Raw genomic sequence first — 24669 nt, 5'->3', positions numbered from 1 at the left:
TGTGTGTGTGTGTGCATGTGAGAGTGTATGTGTGTGTGTGCATGTGAGAGTGTATGTGTGTGTGTGTGCATGTCAGGGTGTGTGTGTGTGTGCATGTCAGGGTGTATGTGTGTGTGCATGTGAGAGTGTGTGTGTGTGCATGTGAGAGTGTGTGTGTGTGCATGTGAGAGTGTATGTGTGTGTGTGCATGTCAGAGTGCATGTGTGTGTGCATGTCACAGTGTATGTGTGTGTGTGTGAGCATGTCACAGTGTATGTGTGTGTGTGTGCATGTGAGTGTGTGTGTGCATGTGAGAGTGTTTGTGTGTGTGTGCATGTCAGAGTGCATGTGTGTGTGTGTGCATGTGAGAGTGTGTGTGTGTGCATGTGTGTGTGTGTGTGTGCATGTCACAGTGTATGTGTATGTGTGTGCATGTGTGTGTGTGTGCATGTGAGTGTGTGTGTGCATGTGAGAGTGTTTGTGTACATCTGCGCGGGGAACCCGTGTGCTTCTGTACGGGGTGGAGCCGTGGCGCAGTGGTTAGCGCACTGCACTACGAAACCGGCGACCAGAGATCGATCCCGCTCACGACCAATTTGAACCTGGGGTAGGCCTCCCCTATGTTTACTCGGCCTTGAAGATGAGTACCTGGTGCGGTGTGTAAACCTTCCCACTGTGAGACAAAGGCGGCTTGGGCTTGGTGCTAACCACAGCACCCCCTGGTGTGGCCATGTTGCCCTTCGTAGGTGCTCGCCAACAGCACTTGCCCCACCAGTTTGTGACAACTATACGGGGGAACTTTGTCTTTGTTTCCACGACCTTGCGCAGCCGTGGCAGATGACGGCTGTACTAGGTCTGGCCGCCTCACAGGTCCACTCGGCCCTAAATCAGTAACTGGGAGTGAGATGTGTGAAACATCAGTTATTGGGGAGACAAAGGCGGTTCGTTGGCCTTCGCAGGTGCTCGCTGATAGCACTTGCCCCGACAGCCCGTGCTGGCTACACGGAGGGGGGGGATCTTTGTCTTTGCGTCGTGTGCATGCGAATGCAGAATGCGTCACTCCATACAAAGGTCAATCACACGGAAAAATCAAAACGCACTCGGGCTGCGTCTGGAACTGCAACGCGCTTCCAAATCTCTCCTCTCACCTTGGACCCCCCGCGAATAGAGGGCGGGGGGCAGGGCCCTGTGGGGGGAATAAGGGAGGGGGGGGGGCAAGGGCAGGGCAAGGGCAGTGCCGCGTCTGTCTGATAATCATCGCACTCGTCATCGTCGGCATCACTCGCATGAACATCATTGTAATGAACGTCGCCATAAGCGCAATTAAAATAGGCCACCGTTATTAGTTTTGTTTGTTTGCTCTCAATGCAAATCGCCATCGACGTTCTTCATTGCGAGCCCCCCCCCGCGGGCCCCCCTGGTGGCCTCCAGTGCGGCCCCTGGCGTGCCCCCCCCCCCCGCCGACAAAACACAAATGGTAAACACACAACCCCATCATCATCATCGTCGTGCTCTGTCACAAACAAACAAACCCCGATGGTTTCAAATGATGTTGGCGGTCCTCACACTGCTGGTAATGTTTTGTCGGTAATTAAAACGGGGTTTCAAGTAGAGTGAGGTGATGGTCTCAGCTGGGTTCCCCAATGATTGTACGAAAGAAATAAAAACGAAACCCCCCATCACACGAAATTTGATCCTGCACTTAATTTAGCCTCACTTACAGCTTTGAGGATTATAAATATCGCTTTGACTGTCGCGCGATGAAGATTTCTCCCCCCTGCCGTGCGGACTCGAGGCGGCTTGAAGGGATCTCCGGAGTAGCTCTGTGACATCCACTTCCACAGACGGTTCTCCAACTAAATGAGCGGCGAACACCGCCGCCGTCCGTGCCCCATGCCCCATGCCCTCCGTGAAAGGTCATCGCCTGTCGCCAAATCATCGTGGACGCGCCCGATCCGGTCACGTCCACGGAAGGCCACGGGAGGCCACGGAAGGCCGAGCAAGGAAACGCAGCCCGAGTCGTTGCGAGGCGCTGCCACGGAATTGTCGCCGCATGCCCGGGGGGGGGGGGGGGGGGTGCTGCCATCGGTAGCTCTGGGGGGTGGGGGGCTTTCTATGCACATCCCTCGGTGTCGTTGTTGTGCTCGACCTTTTTCCTATGCTTATGTCCTTTCGCCAACCCCGCAATGGCCAGCGTGGTGACGCATGGTGTCAGATCGGCAACCACGACTCGGGCGACGTTCAGAGGGAAGGGGCCCAGGAGGAGGTTGAAAATCGCTCGCCGCTGCCGGGATTGGGACTCGTGTTTGAGGGCAGCGTGCTCGCCGCTTATGCCAGCGCTGCACGCAATTGAAGAATCTCACCGACGTCCGAATGCTGTCGGGCGCATTCGGAAAATAAAACGAAACTGATTTTCCTGCTCAAACGAGCCGCGAGGAGGAATTGGTTTTCATCTCAGCCCTGGAAAGCCAGCGGTGGAAATTCCACATTCGTGTGATGGGGTCGAGTCTGCCAACAAGGACAATGACTGTTGACTTCCCCACAGAGTGGCACTAATTTGATCGACCCCGAAGGGATGATCGACAAGACCTAAAGCCAGCAGACGGTGGTGGTGGTAAGACTACTCGTGCTCCTCGGAGATTAGTTGTCAATTTCGCGCATAGAACTGCGTTTTCCGAGCAGAGGGAAGGAAGCGATGGCGAGTTGTGAGAGCCCCTCCCCCTTCACTATTAATCCGGATGCAATTTCACGTTGTTTGTTCTGCCAGACGCAGAAGGGCACCGCTCCCGTTTCCGTCGGAGCGGAGCTAGACCGCACAATGGAGCCTCAATCGCCCACCACGGAAGCGGCGGGAGTCCGTGGAAGCTCCGATGACGGTGAGGGGGTCCTCTGTCTCGGGGGGGGGGGGGGGTTAATCCTAAATAAAAAGAATTTAATTAAATCGGGATCGATCCGAAAATGTGATGTCACGTGAAATAAGATGACTGTGACGTCACTTTAAACGACATAAATGTGACGTTGCTCGAAGTGACGTCACTCCTGCGGCATTGCTGCCCCGAGTTTCATGACGTCACTTCGACGATCAAACATTTTTCCCAATAAAGTTACTGATGGATCATTAAACATTTGAATTCAATTACTGATATTTAACGTTATGGAAAGTATTAAATGTGTGCATAGACACTGAATGATATTTAAATGTAGGTAGATTTAAATCCTAAAAATATAACAATACCAAAGTCCGAAAGTAAAAAAAATGATATCTGTAACTCATCCCTACCAGGGTGAGTGGACGGACCCATGTGGAGGGAATCATCCACGATGGACTGTACCATTATGTGAGTGAAGGGGTGACGGCCTGGGAACCCCGGTGTGGACCCTCCCGTTAAGGCATAGAGGAGAAAGCCATTGTGGTTGCTATCAACATTTTGGACTTTTCCATTATTCTCGAAGGGGGAGGGAAGGTGGAGAGAGGTAAATCCACTGGACCATACCAATTGAGCCGGGGATGTTCGCAGATCCCCCCACCGCGGAGAGGGAGATGGGCCAGCCCAACTGGCCCCGCGCGAGACCCTTCACGGTGCCCCCCAAGACGTGGGCTCAAGAATGGGAGAGGTGGGGGCCACCTCGTCACACTGTCCACGTCATCACACTGACTACGTCATTGTACTGTTATGATGATGACGACGATACGACTGTAAGCATATGAACATTAAGCTAATAAACATGACGAGTGGTAACCCAGGTAACGCAGGTGTGACACTGAAGATTGGTAGCCTAGGTAACACAGGTGTGACACTGGATTGGTAACCTAGGTAACACAGGTGTGACATTGAAGATTGGTAACCTAGGTAACACAGGTGTGACACTGAAGATTGGTAACCTAAGTAACACAGGTGTGACACTGTGGATTGGTAACCTAGGTAACGCAGGTGTGACATTGAAGATTGGTAGCCTAAGTAACGCAGGTGTGACACTGAAGATTTGTAACCTAAGTAACACAGGTGTGACACTGAAGATTAGTAGCCTAGGTAACACAGGTGTGACACTGATGATTGGTAACCTAGGTAACACAGGTGTGACATTGAAGATTAGTAGCCTAGGTAACACAGGTGTGACACTGAAGATTGGTAACCTAGGTAACACAGGTGTGACACTGAAGATTGGTATCCCAGGTGTGTCTGTCCCTGTCGCCCTGGTGCCACTGCAGTGAGGAGCGCTACTTGGGAGTCAAGGTGCGGAAGAAGAAAGGAGGTCGGAGGCATTACACAGACGTGAGGACACGCACTCGGACGCACTCGCACCACAACGACACAGATCCCCCGTGTAACCAGGCAGACTTGTGCTAGCAAGCACCGACGAAGGCCGACACAGCACACCAGTGGCCAGAGGTCGCAAACGGGTTTTGATTCCTTACCCGTACCCGGCCGCACCAGGGTCGCAAACGGGTACCCGTACCCGGCCGTACCCGTACCCTACCCGTACTCGGCCGGGTACGGGTAGGGTACGGGTATCGGGTACCTGATTGCGACCTCTGGGATGAAGCCATGTTGCAAGCGCAGGTGGGTTGATTCTAGCAACTTGAATTGTGAGAAGAGACAAGACGTTGGGAAATGAGTGACAAACAGTTACTCACCAGTGACTCACGGTCTACCCGTACCCGGCCGTACCAGGGTCGCAAACGGGTACCCGTACCCGTACCCGGCCGGGTACGGGTAGCTGGGTATCGGGTAGGGTACGGGTATCGGGTACCCGGTTGCGACCTCTGCCAGTGGGTGGGCTGTGTCAAACAACCACGCTCCCTCTATCCAGCCAAACAGACACTGCTTGGTTCACGCGGTGACTGGCTGTGTGGGTTACACGATCCCTCGCCTGCCGGAGGAGCTTACTGATGTTGACGTAACTCGCTGACCCTGCCCTACTCGACATATGTGGAAAATAGATTCTTAGCTCATCGGATTCATCCACGAAAAAAAATAATCTGATTCTGATATCCAGAGCTATTAAGGATTTGTGAGCTTCTCACACATTTCAGTCGGGCTAAACCCAGGGTGGCTCGCAGGCAGGTCTGCGCAGATGTGCCTTTTAACAGGGCCCACGTTACTTAACCACAGAGAATAAGAGAGGCATAGCTGGGGCCGAACAGACCCTGAGCTCCGTGCGGAGCGACAGGCCAGGTTGCTTCCACACAGCAGCGTTACGCTGCCAATGAAAAGATGACGACCGAAACCGGAGCTGGTCATGAACAAACTGCCCAGGTACGATAATATCTCCATGCTATCCACAATTTCCCTATTTACTCGTGGAGAATAGAGGGTGGGTGGGGGGAGAGTGGATTGTTTGATGGCATAAAATACCCAGGCAGGTGCTTTATATTCGAGGCAGGGGGCATGCGAGCGTGGTGATGGTACGGCCCACACCTCTTCGTCTTGTTTGTTGTTGTAATAAACTCCCACGTGCAATTGCATGCGCATTTCAGGATCAGAATCTTTGTTTAGACCGAAGAAGGAATCCGATGAGCTATGAAGCTCTTCTTCACAAAATGTCCACTGCGGGGGTGGGTCAGCGAGAGACACGACTAAGAACATCGATAGGAGTGCAAATCAGAGAGAAGGTAAGCAAGTCGCTGCAAATAAATATTACAAAGTAGATGTTAACATGAATCAAGTGTGAAGGACAAATTGCATGAGAACATACATTCCTGCCGATTTGTCGACACCCAATGCAAGCTTGGACAGGGCAGCAAAACAACAACGAAACAGCAACAAAACAGCAACAACAACAACAACAGTCCCAGACCACATCGAGACAACGGTACATAGCAATCCCTCAATTAAATTGTACGTGAACATTGAACTATCGATCCTCGTTCCGACCCATCCTCCCGTGATGTGCCGTATCCCCTCGTCCCCACCCCCACCCTGTCCCAGGACCCTGGCAGGGAGTGGTTCACGCTCAAGTTTGATTTGCCCAAAGACCAGGGAACGGAAGTGGTCCCAGCTGTCAAGGAGAAGTCGCTCAGGTGAAACCCGGATTGCAGGTGGCAGCAGTGACGTCATGACTACGTGGATGCGGTGCGAGAGGATGTGGAGCTGAGTGGACTTGCCGACGACCGGTACCAGCGGTGTCAAGATCGACCTCTGTGGAGGAGGCGCGTGAAGGACGCTACTGGGCAGTTGGAGGCAGTCGCCCTCCAGCAACAACGGAGGGCGGAGGAGCGACGCTCACAACAACGAGCGGAGCGCCAGGCAGATTAAACACAGCAATTTTCCACAGTAGGGGGCACAGGTGGTGCATCGGCCAGTCATCTCAGTCAACCCATGGCACCTGGGTGTGTCCTGTGACCTCGTGCCAGCAGGCGTTCGACACTTCACGTGGCCTTAGAGTGCACATAGCCTGGCACAAGCGCCGTGGTGACGTCACCGCCGCTTTGTGGCGAATGGCGGTTGTTGTTGTTGTCCTGACTAGGCGAGGACCACCACGTGGAGCATCTCCTGTGTGTGTGTCCGTGTGTCCTTGTAAGTAGAGCGGTGGTGTCGTGGTTGACGCACTTCACTCTGTGCCAAGAACCCGGCGACCCGTTAACGATGGCGATTATTTTAACCAGTCCTGGGCCTGGTTAAAATGAATTCCTGGTGCGGTGTGTGTAAAACATTAGCACTGGGGAGACAAAGGCGGACGGGTGTTATGCTGGCCACCCACCCGCTCGTTTGCCGTGCTGGCCTTGATATCGAGTGCTCTCTAACAAAACTTGCCCCAACAGCCTGTGTAGGTTCACGGGGGGGGGGGATCTTTGTCTTTGTGTGTCGCAGGGAGACGCTGAGTCCCATCTTCTTGCGGAGGGGCCTGAGTCTGGGCCGCGTCGATGTCTTCCTGGACCACTCGAGCACGCCACTCTGCCTCGACTTTGAGACGTTCCCTTTCGGAGGACTGCACCTCACGGTCAAGGGTCAGTGAGGACCTCCTCAACAGGCTCACCTGCACCAACCATACCTCCTCACCACTGCACATTCTCACCAGCATCACCACGTCATCTCACTCGGAATTCCTCACCATTATACACACGTGTCCTGCGATCCAGCGCCGTGAGTGGAGGCAGCATCGATGGGTTGTTGTGTGGATGGCTGCGCAGATGTTGTTGTGAATCTCCCTTCTTTGCCGTGGCTTGTCGAGGAGGTGCCCGTCATACCCCAGGGCACGCCAGGAGAAGGCGGTACAAGCACGTGACACGAGTCGCCATGAGTTTCCATCTGTGTGGGGGATAGAGCGTGCCCCCTCGCGCAAGGCGTGGGGTTTCTCCAGGTGATTCAGCACAACTCGTCGTTAATTGGTTTACAGAAAACAACGTACAATTATTGAAAAAATGCATCAGAGGCCCCCATAGACACATAGCGACTTATCGATTATACAGAGACCCACATACTTACATAGATGCCCATATATAGACCCATGGATTCACATAGAACCGTAGACTCACACAGAGACCCATAGACTCACACAGAGACCCATAGACTCTCACAAAAACCCATAGACTCACACAAAGACCCATAGACTCACACAGAGACCCATAGACTCTCACAAAACCCATAGACTCACACAAAGACCCATAGACTCTCACCAAGACCCATAGACTCAAACAGAGACCCATAAACTCTCACAGACCCATAGACTCACACAAAGACCCATAGACTCACACAAAGACCCATAGACTCGAACAGAGACTAATAGACACTCACACATAGACCCATAGACTCACACAAAGACCCATAAAACTGACTGCCTCTTTTTAACTACTCAATAATTCGCGTCGAGCGATGCCGCCTCCCATCTCGACGCCGCTAAATCCACATCGCGATCCACTGCCTGGTGGTCCCTGTAGGGGGAGCATCGCCATGTCGTGGTGAGGCTCTGCCTCAGTGGATAGAGAGAAACTGTGGGGAGCGGTTGTGCAGCGGTTAGCGCTAGGCTGCGCTAAGAACCCGGCGACCCGAGTTCGATTCCCGCTCACGGCCAACAAACTCGACTTGCGATCAAAGAGGTCGCCTCTGTCCACCCAGGTTGTGTGTAGTGCGGTAAAGTGTGGGTACTACCACCTTTTTCAAAACGCCAGGCCAACGTGGAAGGGTAGTCCAAGTAATGAATAGGGCGCCACGGTAGCTAGGAGATGTTCACTACCTCGCCTGGTGTGCAGGAGGTCGTGGGTTCGATCCCGACCCTGACGCCTGCTGCTGTATATTTGGAGTTTGCGTGTCTCTCCATGGTGAGATGTTGACTACCTCGCCGGGTATGCAGGAGGTCGTGGGTTCGATCCCGACCCTGACGCCTGCTGCTGTATATTTGGAATTTGCGTGTCTCTCCATGGTGAGATGTTAACTACCTCGCCGGGTATGCAGGAGGTCGTGGGTTCGATCCCGACCCTGATGCCTGCTGCTGTATATTTGGAGTTTGCGTGTCTCTCTTCCCCCATGGTCGCGTGATTTTCCCCCAGGTCCTCTGGGTTTTCCCTCCACAAGAACACGAGTTTAGAGTATTTGGCTGCTACTATACATTTTCACCATCGCTGAGCTATCATTTGTGATATCCACGTCGCTTCTGAAAAAAAATCCATGTAGCTCAGTGGAGCTTACTTGGTAGAACAAAAAAAATACTGCGTAGTCGTAGTTAGTAAATGCACGCGTAGAGGTTCTCTCTCGAGCTCCCCACTAAAGTGGAGGAACTTCCTCTGGCAGGGGGGCGAGCGAGACATTGCAGGGCTGCGCCGTTTCACGGCATCCGTGTCCACGTGTTTTGGGTTGTTCCCAAGGAGCGCAGCGGCCTCAGCGAAGCGAACCGGCGAGCCGAGTTCGCCTCCCGCCCGCGGCCAATAAAGGTGGCGAGCATCTGAACCCGTCCCCTACACCTCGCCCTAGGTTGACTCGGCCTTAACACACGGGCGGAGTTTGTGACTTCTATATTTGGGTGCGGGTGGTGGGGGCAGGGGGGGATGCGGTTCGCTTTCTCCCGCACATTGGAAATCGCAGGTGCGTATTATTAATTCATATTTTAAACAAAAATCTTAATTGTAAACGGCTGAAAATAAATTGATAAAGGTGTCCCAGTTTGGGCGGGGGCGTTGCATCCCCTACACCCCCCCCCGTGCCCCCCCATCCCCCCCGCCCCCCCCCATCCCCCCCCCCCCGCCCCCCAAACGCCTCCCACTGCTGAATGATCCTCGTAACACAAGTAGCTACACGTGCTACGGGCCCCGCACTTTCAAGGGCCCCCGCACTAAATGTTTTCAAGCTATCAATTCCGGTTCAGTGATTGTGCACTTGCTCTATCACTATAGTACTATACCGCCTTCAACTTTTACGAACGACTGCGTGTTTAAGGTTAGCGATTTGTCGTATTATCTGGCCGTATAGCAAATGGAAAAAAATACAATTACTTTACTATGCAAGTTAAAAATGCGTGTGTTTTAATATTAACGTGTTTTTTTATGGCCCCTTAATAACATCATATGCTACAGGCCCCGCACTAGCTTAATCCGGCACTGGTGCGGCGTGTAAAGATCAAGGACTGGGGAGACAAAGGTGTCTGGGCGTGGTGCTGCCCCCCCCCCACCACCCCCCTGCCCCCTTCGTGCGGCGTTCCGGCCCCAATAGGTGCTCGCTAACAGCGCCAGTTACTGCCGCTGCCTTTCAGCTCGGGGCCGTTACCTAAGCCGAGCTGGCGGGCTGCGCGCACTCCCACAGCTGCGTTTGCTTTGAGATCCTCCCCCGAGGGGGGACGCCACCACGCTCCCTGCACGTGTGTGTGTGTCTGTGTGTGTGTCGGTGTGGGTGTGTGTGTGTGTGTCTGTGTGTGTGTGGGTGTGTGTGTGTGTGTCGGTGTGTGTGTGTGTCGGTGTGGGTGGCTGTGTGTCTGTGTTTGTGCCTGTGTGTGTGTGTCGGTGTGGGTGGCTGTGTATGTGTCTGTGTGTGTGTGTCGGTGTGGGTGGCTGTGTATGTGTCTGTGTGTGTGTCGGTGTGGGTGGCTGTGTGGATGTCTGTGTGTGTGTCGGTGTGGGTGGCTGTGTATGTGTCTGTGTGTGTGTGTCGGTGTGGGTGGCTGTGTGGGTGTCTGTGTGTGTGTCTGTGTGGGTGTCTGTGTGTGTGTCTGTGTGGGTGTCTGTGTGTGTGTCTGTGTGGGTGGCTGTGTGGGTGTCTGTGTGTCTCTGGGTGTCTGTGTGTGTCTCTGTGTGTAGGTGTATGTGTGTGTCGGTGTGGGTGGCTGTGTGGGTGGCTGTGTGTGTGTCTGTGTGGGTGGCTGTCTGTGTGTGGGTGTCTGTGTGTGTGTGTCTGTGTGTATAGTGGGGAGCGGTAGTATAGCGGTTAGCGCGTTGCACTACGAACCCGGCGACCCGGGTTCGATTCCCGCTCACGGCCAACGCCAGTGACGATTATCTGAACTGGTCCTGGGCCTCCCCTAGGTCGACTCGGCCTCAAATGAGTACCTGGTGCGGTGTGTAAACATCGCCACTGGGGAGACAAATGCAGCCGGCCGTGGTGCCGGCCTTCATAAGTGCCGCTCGCCGACGGCACTTGCTCCAACAGTCTGTATGTTGCATTTCTTTCACGCCGTACGTAGCCAACCGTGTTGTTAATCGGTGGTGCGGTGGAAGGACAACAAACTGAGAGCAAATGCTGCCAAATTAATTTGAACGCATCGAATTGGAACGAGTGAAATGGCTCCGTGGGTCCGGCACAGATGGGACAGGTCAGAAGCGATGGGAGGAGATGATGGCGATGGGAGGAGATGATGGCGATTGAAGGTTTTCACTGTCACCATGATGTTCTCACGGTTGTATGTCTTTGACGTTGATGCGAAATAAGTTCAACATCCATCCATACATACATCCTATTGTTCTATCCCCATTGTTTCACCTCTATGATGATGCCAATCACAATTGTTCGTTCTTCTTGATATTGACGATTCCATTGTTCCATCTCGGCGACGATGCCAATCCTATTGTCCTCTCTCACTGATATTCACACTCCTATTGTTATATCTCCATGATATTGAGGATCCCATTGTTATGTCTCTGAGTCCAATCCCATTATTCCATCTCGGCGACGATGCCAATCCTATTGTTCTCTCTCACTGATATTCACACTCCTATTGTTATATCTCCATGATATTGAGGATCCCATTGTTCTATATCTCTGAGTCCAATCCCATTGTTCCATTTCTCCGATATTCACGACCCCATTGTTCTATCTCCGTGTGATGTCGACGACGGCCCCGATGGGAGCAGCCAAGGTTCCCGAGGGCAGCAGCAGCAGCAAGTCCCGGCGCATGAGCGTGGCGTGTCCCTCCTTCCTGCTCAGCTCCCTGCGCCTTCGCAGCGTGAGCAGCACCGCGCTCAACGGACCCCCGCGGCACCTGGGGGACCGGCCCGGATCAGCACGCTCCGGGAGGAGACCCCGCTCGGAACAGACGACCCCCGTGGCGGGGAGGAGCCCCTCGAGGGAGCCCCCCCAAACCGGCGAGGGGGGGGTCCCAGCGGTGCCCGCGGAACCAGCGGCACCGGGACTCGAGCCGTCGGTAAGTGGTGGTCGAGAGGGGGGGGTAGGTGAGTGCGGGACCCCCCCCCCCCCATTGCAAACGAGCCTCCTACTCTCTTATTAGGGGGAACGCGTGGGATGATAGCACGGGTGAGAAGCGATGGAGGTAGATGATGATGATGCAATCATAATCTTTATTTAAACACGTGGTTATTCGCAGCAAATATTATGATTCCCCATCGATTTTTCACGATGCCGAGAGCCATAGAATTAGTTGTGCAGCAATCTGATCCGTAACGATCTTTTGCATGGATATGGCAGCTTGCGTAACAGCCTACACAGCTCAAAAGCCTGTGCATTGCATCACATCTCATCGCAAACATTAGACGGGTACCGTCTAATGTTTGGCAGCTGTCCCTGTGTAGCAGTGAGCGTTATTCTGAGTGTATGGGGTGATGATTAGCAGGTGTTGTCAACTTGAGTCATTTAAATAGCAGACATGATGAGGATGATGGTGATGATGATGGTGGTGATGATGAGATCAATGGATGGTATGTGTTGCGTGTTCTACCCTGGGCTCATGGTAATGATGGTGGTGATGATGATCGGGCAAATGAATTGACGAGTGAGTGTAGTTGCGAATGAATGGGTGAATGAATGAGCGAATCCGTTGGTGAACGACCGCGCGAGTACGTCCGCAAGTGTGTGAATGACTGGAGGAACGAGTGCACGAGAATGTGAGAGAATGAGTGTGAATAAGTAATTGAACGAATGTGTGATGGAATGAGTGGGCGAATGAATGGCCGAACGTTTTGCATGAGATAACGAATTCGATGCGTGTGTGAACACAACCAGCGAATGGAATAAGCTGGTAAATGAGCCGACGAGCCAGCACACTGGTAATGTATGAACCGAGCGAATCTCGTGGTTTAACTGTACCACTACCTTGACCCCACCTTGATCCCCCCCCCCCCCGAGGGGAGCCTAGAACCCCGAAACTCCCCATGTCCCCCTTGCCCTTGAAGGGGTCTGCAGAGGGATGAATACGAATGTAGGGGGTACAGGCAGCCACAGGAGATGTGTGCGCGTGTTTGTTGTGTGTTTTATTCATATTGTGTTTTTATTTATTTTATTTCTCTACACTGGGTGGTTGTCACTCATTTTATTGGCGGGGTCGCGGGGGGGGGTTGGAGCTATTTTTAGACTGGAATTAGTGCGCTGGTGGGGGGGGGGCTGGGGCAGTGCGCTGGTGGGGGGCACAGTGGGAGGTGATGGATGTGGAATAAACACGAAGAGGCCTGAGAGGGAGCTGATGGTGCCGAGAGAGCGCGTGTACAGCAGCCTGCACTCAGCACCCTGCACTCAGCAGTCTGCACTCAGCGCCCTGCACTCAGCACCCTGCACTCAGCACCCTGCACCCTGCACTCAGCACCCTGCACCCTGCACTCAGCACCCTGCACTCAGCGCCCTGCACTCAGCACCCTGCACCAGGAACTCTGCACTCAGCACCCTGCACTCAGCAGCCCTGCACTCAGCACCCTGCACTCACCACCCTGCACTCAGCACTCTGCACTCAGCACCCTGCACTCAGCACTCAGCACCCTGCACTCAGCACCCTGCACTCAGCACCCTGCACCAGGAACTCTGCACTCAGCACCCTGCACTCGGCACCCTGCACTCAGCACTCAGCACCCTGCACTCAGCAGCCCTGCACTCAGCACCCTGCACTCACCACCCTGCACTCAGCACTCTGCACTCAGCACCCTGCACTCAGCACTCAGCACCCTGCACTCAGCACCCTGCACTCAGCACCCTGCACCAGGAACTCTGCACTCAGCACCCTGCACTCGGCACTCTGCACTCAGCACTCAGCACACTGCACTCTGCACCCTGCACCCTGCACCCCGCACCCTGCCCCCTGCCCCCTGCTCCCCGCACCCTGCCCCCTGCACCCTGCCCCCTGCTCCCCACACCCTGCACCCTGCACCCTGCACTCAGCAGCAGCAGCACCCTGCACCGCTCCCCACCGCCCTTATCCTCCACCGTCCTGGACATGACCCCGAGACACACTCGGGACCCCGTCCATATCCCGCTCCAGTCTAGGATCGGGAGCCACGGGACGTGGGGGATGGGGGAGGGGGGAGGGGGGAGGATGGACACGAGACCCCCTCGCTGACGCGGGCGCACCGGAGGGGGGGGCCCATTTGAAGTGGGGGCTTCAGAGGCGATGCGGGGAGGTAGTGACCTCTACCGCGGCGCTTTCATGTGCGGCCTCGCTCCCTCGCTCCTCCCCGCTCCGTCTCCCTCAGCTTCGTCCCTCGCTCCCCCTTCTCCTCTCTCCCTCCCACCCACCCATCCACCTCGCTCCCCCCCCCCCCCGCCTCCCCCCGCCTCCCACCTCGCTGCCGCCCTGTCTCGCTCCCATCCCGGAGTCTCGCTGCTGCTGCTGCATCAGCGTCGTCGTCGTCGTCAGCTCGCTTCTCGCTCCGTCTCTCTTCGCCTCGTGCCCCTCGCTCGGCAAACCACGCGCGGGGCGCTGAGCGGTAGCCACTCGGACGAGGTGGTGGTGGTGGTGGACGAGGTGGAGGGTTAGGAGGAGTGGGGAGGGGAGGTGAAAGTGGGAGGCGACGGGACGCGCAGACATGGAGGGAGAAGCGGAGTTCTTCCCGGAGGTCTCAGTGAGCGACGATTTTTTTCTACCTGTGTGTGTGTGTGATTGTCCACCTGTGTGATTGTCCACCTGTGCGATTGTCCACCTGTGTGTGTGCGATTGTCCACCTGTGTGTGTGTGTGTGATTGTCCACCTGTGTGATTGTCCGCTTGTGTGTGTGTGTGATTGTGTGTACCTGTGTCTGTGTTATGCGTGTGTGTGTGTGTACCTGTGTGTGTGTCTTATGCGTGTGTGTACCTGCGTGTGTGTTATGCGTGTGTGTGTACCTGTGTGTGTGTTATGTGTGTGTGTGTGTACCTGTGATTGTGTGTACCTGTGTCTGTGTTTTGCGTGTGTGTGTGTGTACCTGTGTGTGTGTCTTATGCGTGTGTGTACCTGTGTGTGTGTGTTATGTGTGTGTGTGTGTACCTGTGTCTGTGTTTTGCGTGTGTGTGTACCTTTGTGTGTGTGTAACTGTCTGGGTCTGTGCGTGTGGCTTTGTGTATGTTTATTGTGCGTGTTACCTGTGTGTGTGTTCGTGATTTAATTGTATGTGTGTTGTTCGTGCACGCGTTAAGCGCGTGCCTGTATGGCGTGTGTGTGTGTGCGCGCACGTCTATGTATAAGTGTGTCTAATGTGTCTCTGTGTGTGTGTGTCTCAGACACATACACAGTCTGTCTCCTTGTGTCTCAATGGCGCTCCTGTGTCTGTCTTTGTGTGTGTGTCTCTCTGTCTTGGTGTCCCAGTGTCACTCCTATGTCTCCGTGTGTCTGCGTCTGTGTGTGTATCCGTGTCTTTGTCTCCCTGTCTCCGCGTCGCCCCCGTGTCTCTCCCCGTGTCTCGGCTCGTGTCTCTCCCCGAGGCGAGGGGACGCGATACGGGAGTCATGCGAGCCGAGTCGGGCCATCGATCGCTCAAAGATGTCACGGTCAGGGTGATGATGGGATGGCGGGTCACCGGTGATGGGATACGCGTGATCGGTAATGGGTGGCGGGTGAAGGGAGGTGAGCGATGGGTGAAGAGTGGATGGGTGGTGGATGATGAGTGATGGGAGATGGATGAAGGGTGTTGGTTGGAGAGTGGTGGGTGATGAGTGATGGGAGATTGGTGAGTAGCGGGTGATTGGTGAGTAGTGGGTGATTGGTGAGTAGTGGTTGATTGGTGAGTAGTGGGTGATAAGCGATTAGTGTGGGGAGATGGGTGGTGGTTGATCAGTGAGGTGCGGTGAGCAATGGGTGATGGGTGATGAGTCGTGGGGGATTAATGAATAACGGGAATATGCATGATCGGTTATAGGTAATTAATGAGTGACGAGTGGATCGTTGGTGGGTGATGGGTGGCATAATGTGGATATTTGGTGATGGGTGGTGAGTGATAGTTGAAGTTTATGGCCAAATCGGCCGTGATGCCACCACCTTGCCAGATCCCGTAGCTTGCCGCGCGCAGTAGAGAAATGCCCTCTCACTCGCTCCATCACACCGTCTGTCCTTTGGCCTACTCTTCCCCTCGGTCGCCCGACTCGTGGAGCTCACGAGCCCACCCTGCACACACACACACGCGCACACACGTGTCCTACCCAGGGCTCCCCCTGCGTCCGCCTGCTCGCACCTGCAACACGCGCGCTCGACGCTCTCTCACGACGTGTCGCATCGTCCGTCTCCGAGCCGAGTCAGACAGCCAGCCGCGCACACCTCTGTGCTCGATGCGAATATTCGAGCCGCCGCGTAATTAAAAGGGGGGCCCAGCTCCCCGATGCATTCTGCATGGAGTCACAACAACGCACAGGGGGCAGTCCGTAGTGGGGGAGGGGGGGGGGCAAAGTACTACGTCTGACTCCGTGATGTCGGAGGACGGGAGGGGGGGTGGTAGCAAAGCTTGGGGCCCAGGGCGGTCGCCCCGATTCACCGTTACCCTAGCGACGGCTCCCCCCCCCCCCCCAGTGTCAATGTCGCTTCTCTGTACACTGCAATCTCATCCAAACCGGTGTCCCTAGCTCCCCCCCACCCCCGGCCCCATCGCTCACCTGCCCTGCTAAAGCAAGGCTCCTCCTCCTCTTGACCTCCTTGTCACAGCCCCCCCCCCCCAGCCACAGCTGCCTCGATCTGACAAGACGTCTTCTGCCACCTGAAACAAGAACATCGTCTTACGACTCGAGCTGTGTCAGGCTCACGAGGATGATGAAGGAGTCGTATTTCCAGTGGCAATTCGGAGGGCGTTGACGGGCGTGTTTTGTGATCAGTGATTATCGCGTGGCCGTTGTGATCGTCGGCTGTGTTCACAACTGTGTACAATGCCGAGCCCGCGCGGAATTCTCGCGGTCAGCCGTGCGTCGCTCCGTGTTAGGCAGTGCCTCGTGGAAGGCGATCTCCGGGAACTACATCCGAGCCAGTAGGCACGGAACGTTGGGCCGACGTGGGGGGGAGGGGGGAACGTGAGCCCAACGTTGCATGTTTACTGAGGGATTTGTTGTTGTTGTTAATCCACAAATGAGGGCACAGGAAAATTCCGCACGAGCCCGCTGCAGAGAAATGTTCATCACGTGGCAGTCAAAGCGATATTCTTTTTTACTTCTCAGAACTGGTATTTTGGTCAATTGTAAGTTAAGAACCAAATGCGTTTGTATGCTTTATGTGGTTTTCATCATTTTTCAATTTCCTTCCGTCGCTAACTTCCCCCCTCCCCGCAAAGAGCCAACATATGACTGTAATGTCACTCGGATTGGCCAAAGCATCCCAATGCCGCAGAAACTACCTGCAACATTTTACTCAATTGGAGCTACACACACCGCAGCAGCGGCAGCAGCATCGCCCCCTACTGCAACAAAATGACCCTCCTGACAATGAGTGTTGAGACTAGGTGTGAGGATTTCCTGGGGAAAACGAGTGTGTTCAATAAAGTTAGCACGTCCTCTGTCTGGCTTATTCTCTGCGCGCGCCATTCCAGAAACCATAAGTGGGCTGGCTCGGCACGGCTCGGCACGCTTTCCAACTCGCGTGGGAACGCAGCAGTATCAGCAGAAGCAGCAGCGATATCAGAGCCACCCGCTTGCTGCAGTGAGGCTCTGAGTCGCGGTGCCCCTTGGCAAGGAGTTGTGACCCTGTTTGACGTTGCTTAATTTACCTGCTGAGAATTGCTGGCACCCTTTTTAATGGGGCAATTTCATTGTCATTAGTCACGAGCAAGCAGAGGCAATTACCCATCAGCGGCAATTAACCCCCCACCCACCCACCACCGCCCAGCCCGCGAGCTGAGCTATTAGGGGGAGATGGGGAGAGACGACCCCTACCCAGCACGTGGCCAACACGAGGATGAGCCCCCCCCCCCCTCTGTCGCTGTCTCTTAGACTAATTACTCCATTCATCGACCACCCCCGTAACCCCCACCCCAAAGATGAGAACTCGCTTGCCGCCCCCCCCCCCCTATAATTACTCATCTCGTCCCCTTCATACCCCTCCACCCCCATCCCTCGTCTCGCCCCCCCTAATTGCTTCCACTGATCCCCCTCCTTCTACCCCCCCCACCCCGCAGACCCCCTGCCGGAGGCGCAAGAACATGGCGTCGTACCTGGGGGACGTGATGGTCCCCTTGGAGAAGTGGGGGCCCCCCGAGGGGGCCGCCCCGACCCCCGCGGGGAGCCCCGTGGACGGGAGCAAGGTGCGGCAGGGGGGGGCTCGCATCGGTGGCATCTTCGGGCCCGGAGGAGCCGTGGTGAAGGTGGGCGGTGTGAGTGTGTGTGTGTGTCGGGAGTGGTGGCGCAGTGGTTAGCACGCTGCGCTACGAACCCGGCGACTCGAGTTCGATTCCTGCTCACGGCCAACACCAGTGACGATTATCTGAACCGGTCCTGGGCCTCCCCTAGGTCGACTCGGCCTGAAATGAGTACTTGGTGTGGTGTGTAAACATCGCCACTGGGGAGACAAAGGCGGTCGGGCGTGGTGCTGGCCACCCACCCCCTCGTGTACCGTTCCGGCCTTCATAGGTGCTCGCTAACAGCACTTGCCCCTACAGTCTGTTAAGGCTATACGGGGGATCTTTGTGAGTGTGAGAGTGAGTGTGTGAGTGTGTGTGGGTGTGTGTGAGTGTGTGTGGGTGTGTGTGCGAGGGTGTGAGTGTGAGTGAGTGTGTGTGGGTGTGAGTGTGAGAGTGAGTGTGAGAGTGAGTGTGTGTGCTGGCACAGTTGGTCGACTCGGCCTCAACTGTGTATAAATCGCCACTGGGGAGACAAAGGCGGCCGGGCGTGGTTCTGGCCACCCACCCCCTCATGTGCTGTGCTGGCCTTCATAGGTGCTCGCTAACGCCACTTGCCCCAACAGCCCGTGTAGGCTATACGGGGGAGCTGTGTATGTATGTGTGTTAGTGTGTGTGTGTGTTTGTCAGTGTGTGTGTGTCGGTGTGTGTGTGTCTGCTCTGCTGGTTATTGTGAGCGTCTCTTCTCCACCCTGGGGCGGCTAAAACACCGCATAGATGACACCAGGTGGTTTCCAGCTCCCTCGTAACGCAGAACACCTGGGCCTGTCACGTGACCCCCTGGGCCTGTCACGTGACCCCCTGGGCCTGTCACGTGACCCCCTGGGCCTGTCCCGTGACCCCCTGGGCCTGTCCCGTGACCCCCGGCCAGCGGCCGAGTCTTCCACACTTTGCGCACTTTGCGCGTGACGGCCTCGGAGTGCACCGAGCCTGGCACGCGCGCCCCGCGTGGACGTCTCGGCCACGTTGGCACGCATGGCGGCTGTTGCGTGGGGGTCGCGTGTGGGTGTCTGTGCGCGAGTGTGGCCTCAAATATGGCACTTGCCCCTCAGCAGTCTGTTCAGGCTATACGGGGGATCTTTGTCTTTGTGTGCATCCATTCAAGTGTGTGCGTTCACGTGCGCGCATACGTTTGTGTTTGCTCGAGGAATTAATCTGTGCACGTGTGTGTGTATTTTTGTGCCAGTAAGTGTTTCTGTGTACGCGTATTGTGTTTGTTTTTGCGCATCTCCATGTGTTTATTTGTGCACGTATGTATTTGTTTGTGTTGCCGTGTGTGTCTGTGTGGGGAGCGGTGGCGCAGCGGTTAGCGCGCTGCGAACCCAGCGACCGGAGATGGATTCCCGCTCACGGTCAATACCAAGTGACGATTACCTGAACCGGTCCTGGGCCTCCCCGACGTCGACTGTAAACATCGCCACTGGGGAGACAAAGGCGGCCGGGCGTGGTGCTGGCCACCCACCCCCTTGTGTGCCGTTCCGGCCTTCATAGGTGCTTGCTTAACGGCACTTGCCCCAACGGTCTGTTCAGGATACACGGGGGATCTTTGTCTGTGGTTCAGTGGGGAGCGGTGGCGCAGCAGTTAGCGCTACGCTGCCCTACGAACCCAGCCACCCGAGTTCGATTCGTGCTCACGGCCAAAAACAGTGACGATTATCTCAACCGGTTATGGGTCTCATACGAGTACCTCTCGCCACGATGCGTACCTTGAACTTCTTTCGCACCGTACGTAGCCCACCGTGCTAATCGGAGGTGCGCGGGAAGGGCGGCGAAACTAAACGCAACGGAATGAGTTTCGGTCGAGATTTAAAAGTGCACATGGGAAGGACGAGCGTGTATCCGTGGTGTCTTCTGTTTGTTGATTTGTTGGTAATGCCTCACTGTAAATGTATTGCGTGGGGGGGGTGACCCTTGCGGTAAGACTTGGTGGGGAGGAACGGGGGCGGGGGGGGGTGAATGGAACATTGTGATGGGAAAATGTCGGTGATGGTGGGAGAGGCAGATGAGTAGCGACGGTCTGTGATGATGTGTGGATGATTGTCGATGATTGATGCGATTGCTGTTAGGATATCATTGGGATGATAATGATTGAAGGTGTGGCTGGTGACGATCTTGGTGCGATGATTATTTATTTACGATGATGTGCTCGTGACGACGAGGATACTATAACATTGAGACCTTCCGATTAATGATGATGATGTGGTGATTACGTGATTGTAATCTCATACGTTGAAACGATGATGTTGATGATGGTGATCATGACGATAATGTTATGGAGACGCGGTGATTGTGATGTTAGGATGATGATGATGATGATGGAGGGGTACAAGTCTCTAATGAGTCTTCATACCTCGCTCTATTCCGCGTGAACACTGTGGGGGTCTATGCCCCCCCCTCCTCCATCCCCTCCACTCTCCCGCTCCCGGCAGAGACTGTAAGCGACTGTGACCCTGCGCTTGAGGAGGTCACAGTCACGGCTGGAAAACCCCCACAGAGCCTTGAGAAATACAATGACAAGGCGGCAAGCCAGGCCACTAAGCGAGCCGCTATGGCAGTATTGTTCACTAATTTTCAGGAGGGGGAGTGGGGCACTTTCACTGATAAGACTTCAAGCGTGAAGGCCGCCACACATTTGAAACCATTGGGGTTTGACAGCAGCAGTATCATGATGGGGGTTGTGTTTTCACCATTTGTGTTTTGTCAGGAGCCGTCAGCAGCCTGCGGGCCTTACCAAGGCAATGGAACATTCGCTCGCACGCTCGTACACCATGCACTGTAGAGTTTGTGTGTTCTCCCCCCCGTGGTCTGCATGGATTTCCTCCGGGTTATCCGGTTTTCTCCCAAAAGCTAAACAAAAAAACATACAATATGATTCATGTTGGCCAAACATCATCTCAATATAGCAGATACCCTCTTGCCAAAAAGAGTCTTCAGGCTCGGTGTGTGCGCATGGCTTTCCTGAGTTAATGAGACCAATCCCGCCACCTTGTTTCGAATGCACGAGGAAAGATCTGACCTAAATCACCCAGAATGCCGAGCCGGGGTCGGGCCATCGATAAAAAGTCGACCCAGCGTCAGCCGCGCATCGGCCTGCGTTAGTGACGAATGGAGGCTACGGCGTCTTCCCAGTAAACATGGAATGTGGGGCCCACGGTTCTAACCCCGTGCCAACTTTGGCCCAACGTTCGCATGTTTATGTGGTTACCACACGGAGATAAATGTGGCCCACTGCCACATCGCCGGCAGGCTGTGTGCCACCGGGCTGTGTGCCACCAGGATGTGTACGTTCCACACGAGGTATTAAATTAAGGCTGAGTCGACCTAGGGGAGGCCCGGCACTGGCTCAAATATTCGCTCATGTTGTTGGCCGCGAGCGCCAATCGAACTTGGGTTACCGGGTTTGTGGCGCCACCTTGCCGAGCACTGCACTACCGCTCCACGGCTTGTCCACCCGCTCCATCGCCCACCCGCTCCATCATCCACCCGCTCCATCTCCCACCTGCTCCATCATCCACCCGCTCCATCGCCCACCCGCTCCACCGCCCACCCGCTCCATCGCCCACCCGCTCCACCGCCCACCCGCTTCATCGTCCACCCGCTCCATCGCCCACCCGCTCCATCATCCACCCGCTCCATCTCCCACCCGCTCCATCGCCCACCCGCTCCAACGCCCACCTGCTCCATCATCCACCCGCTCCATCTCCCACCCGCTCCATCATCCACCCGCTCCATCTCCCACCCGCTCCACCGCCCACCCGCTCCAACGCCCACCCGCTCCATCTCCCACCCGCTCCATCATCCACCCGCTCCATCTCCCACCCGCTCCATCGCCCACCCGCTCCATCTCCCACCCGCTCCATCTCCCACCCGCTCCATCTCCCACCCGCTCCATCATCCACCCGCTCCATCTCCCACCCGCTCCATCTCCCACCCGCTCCATCATCCACCCGCTCCATCATCCACCCGCTCCATCATCCACCCGCTCCATCTCCCACCCGCTCCACCGCCCACCCGCTCCAACGCCCACCCGCCGACGCACGCAGCCACCCTGGACCTCTACTGCGGCACTCATCGCCACCGAACGCTCGCCGCCGCCGGGATTTGTGAGCGACGGTCGTCGCGATTCGAGACGCAGATCTTGAGCAACATATGAGTACCTGGTGTGGTGCTCGCTAACAACACTTGTCCCAACAGTCTGTTAAAGCTATATGGGGGATCTTTGTCTTTGTTGATCCTATATCTGTATATCTCTGTGTACGTGTGTGTATGTATGTGTGTCAATGTGTAAATTGTGTGTATGCCTGCAGTGGTTAACACTCTGCGCTATCAACCCCGATGTCCCGAGTTCGATTTCCGCTCACGGCCAATATCGTTGAAGAATATTTGAACCGGTCCTGTGCCTCCCCTAGGTCGACTCGGCCTTAATTGCGTATCGTACCTGGTGCGGTGTGCAAACATGAGCACGGGGGAGACAAAGGTGGTCGGGCGTGGTAACTGGCCACCCACCTCCCTCCGGTGCCACGCCAGCTTCGACATGTGCTCGACAAAAGCACTTGCCCCAACAGCCTGATGGAGGCTATAAGAGGGGAGGGGGGACCTTTGTCTTTGTGCGCAGGACTCGGACCGGCTGGAGATCCTCCGGGGCCGCCTCTCGGCCTTCGAGCTCCACGGCCTTCCCCGGCCTCGCGACGCCGCCGAGTGGAGCGAGCCGCTGCCCGACCTCGAAGCCTCGTGGACACAAATCTGCCACGACCCCAAGGTCAGGCTCACCACGGTCATGGTCAAGGTCGGGGGGCAAAGGTCGTGAGAACTAAGCGAAACAATTTTTATCATTTTACCAGGTAAGGCCCACTGAGCGATGTAGTTCTTTTTTGTAGAAGCGCCTGCCTATCACAAATGACAGCTCAACGAAGTGCATTATCACCACGTGGAATTTATAGTAGCAGCCAAATACTCTAAATGCGTGATGTTTGATTCTAAACGTGGAGGGAAAGACCAGAGGACACGGAGAAAAATCCGCACGACCACGGGGAGAGAGAGAGACACGCAAACTCCAAATATACGGCTGGCGTCAGGGTCGGGATCGGACCCACGACCTCCTGTAAACCAGGCGAGGTAGTTAACATCTCGCAGCCACCGTGGCGCCCTGACTCGAGCCCCACCACCGTCCATAACCCCCTGACCATCTCCAAAACTACCACCCTCTGACCCGCGAGAGACGATGACTGTCGAGACGAGGTGAGGTTGGCCTGGATATGTATTTGGGATGGAGCCGTGTCGCAGTGGTTAGCGCACTCCGCTATGAACCCATCGGTGGTGAGTGATATCTGAACCGGTTCTGGGCCTCCCCTAGGTCGGCTGAGTCTTAATTGAGTGCCTGAACCGCTCTTGTTCCCATCACCAACCCACAATGACCAGCGTGGTGAAGTATGGTCATATCATCAATCCCCACAACCGACAATCGCATGGAGAGGGTCTTCATCCAGCAGTAGCGCAATGGCCGCCGTTTATTATTGTACGCGTCTCCATCGTGTTGTGTATATGTTCACCACCGTCGTCGTCGTTGTTGTTGTCCTCGTCCGCTCCCCTGAGTCGACCGGGGGGAGTGTTTGGCCCGTGCGTTTGATCCGGGGCCGAGTTTGCGCCCTCGCCACTGGAGGCGCTGACGTCGCGAGGGGTCAAAGGTCACGTGCGAGGTTGATTTGTCCTTTCCTGCCGCCCCCCCAAGAGACCATCAAGTGGCTTAGACCTCGAGTACCACGTTTAATCACAACTCAGTCTGTGAGTGTCTATGGGTTTCTGTGTCTATGGGTCTCTATGTGAGTGTCTATGGGTCTCTATGTGTCTATGGGTCTCTGTGTGAGTGTCTATGGGTCTCTGTGTGAGTGTCTATAGGTCTCTGTGTGAGTGTCTATAGGTCTCTGTGTGAGTGTCTATAGGTCTCTGTGTGAGTGTCTATAGGTCTCTATGTAAGTGTCTATGGGTCTCTGTGTGAGTGTCTATGGGTCTCTGTGTGAGTGTCTATGGGACTCTATCTGAGTGTCTATGGGTCTCTATGTGAGTGTCTATGGGTCTCTATGTGAGTGTCTATGGGTCTCTGTGCGAGTCACTCGCCACACCAAGAACCCGGTGTAATCACGTGATGCTAAGACCTGGATGCGAGCCCAGGCCCTCTCCGCCGGTGCCGCGCGCCGTCGCTCTGACCCCGTGGCCACCCTCGGAGCAGCGGGGCCTTTTGGCCGCTGGCTACCGAACAAGGACGGTCGGTCGCTGCATCGCGCATTCAGATGCGCCGCTGCTTCTGCGGCCGTCTGGAACGCGCTCTTTCTTCCGACATTAGGAAGCCACTGGCAGACGTGCACTTTTAAATCATCATCTAGATCAGGGGTGGGGAACATTGTTTTCTGCCAAGGGCCATTTGGATATTTATGACATCATTCGCGGGCCGTACAAAATTATCAACTTAAAAATTAGCCCGTTATATTTGGTCAAAACATTTAATTAACTCGCCCCTAATGTGATGGCTGGGAACTGCTTCTCTCTGGCGAGGAGGTTGATGTGAGATGGTATTGATGATGTTGCTGCTACTCGCAACTGCTTTTCCAGGTTTGCTCCTAGATTTAATGAATTTTGAGTCCCGCCTGCGGTTGCCTTGGCAGGGCCAGACCAAATGATTTTGCGGGCCTTATACGGCCCGCGGGCCGAACGTTCACCACCCCTGGTCTAGATGGACAAGCTCAATTCAATCTCGTCGTTGTGCTTAGTTT

General features: G+C 55.3%; 1 protein-coding gene across 1 annotated transcript in view; it reads left to right on the top strand.

The window, feature by feature from the left end:
* The window catches only part of LOC144942783 (pleckstrin homology domain-containing family G member 5-like), a 52106-nt gene that overhangs the window by 11138 nt on the left and 16299 nt on the right, over positions 1–24669 (top strand). Inside the window, exons 4-11 of the mRNA XM_078869711.1 lie at positions 2747–2855; positions 3498–3594; positions 4190–4253; positions 5910–6001; positions 6792–6928; positions 11255–11544; positions 17684–17869; positions 22518–22661. Coding sequence (XP_078725837.1) covers positions 2747–2855; positions 3498–3594; positions 4190–4253; positions 5910–6001; positions 6792–6928; positions 11255–11544; positions 17684–17869; positions 22518–22661 — 1119 coding nt within the window. The remainder of the gene's footprint in view (positions 1–2746; positions 2856–3497; positions 3595–4189; positions 4254–5909; positions 6002–6791; positions 6929–11254; positions 11545–17683; positions 17870–22517; positions 22662–24669) is intronic.

The sequence above is a fragment of the Lampetra fluviatilis genome, chromosome 28 (genome assembly GCF_964198595.1).
Source record: "Lampetra fluviatilis chromosome 28, kcLamFluv1.1, whole genome shotgun sequence".
Classification (NCBI taxonomy): Eukaryota; Metazoa; Chordata; class Hyperoartia; order Petromyzontiformes; family Petromyzontidae; genus Lampetra; species Lampetra fluviatilis.
Note: the sequence above shows the minus strand (reverse complement) of the source record. Positions and strands in the feature narration are given on the sequence as shown.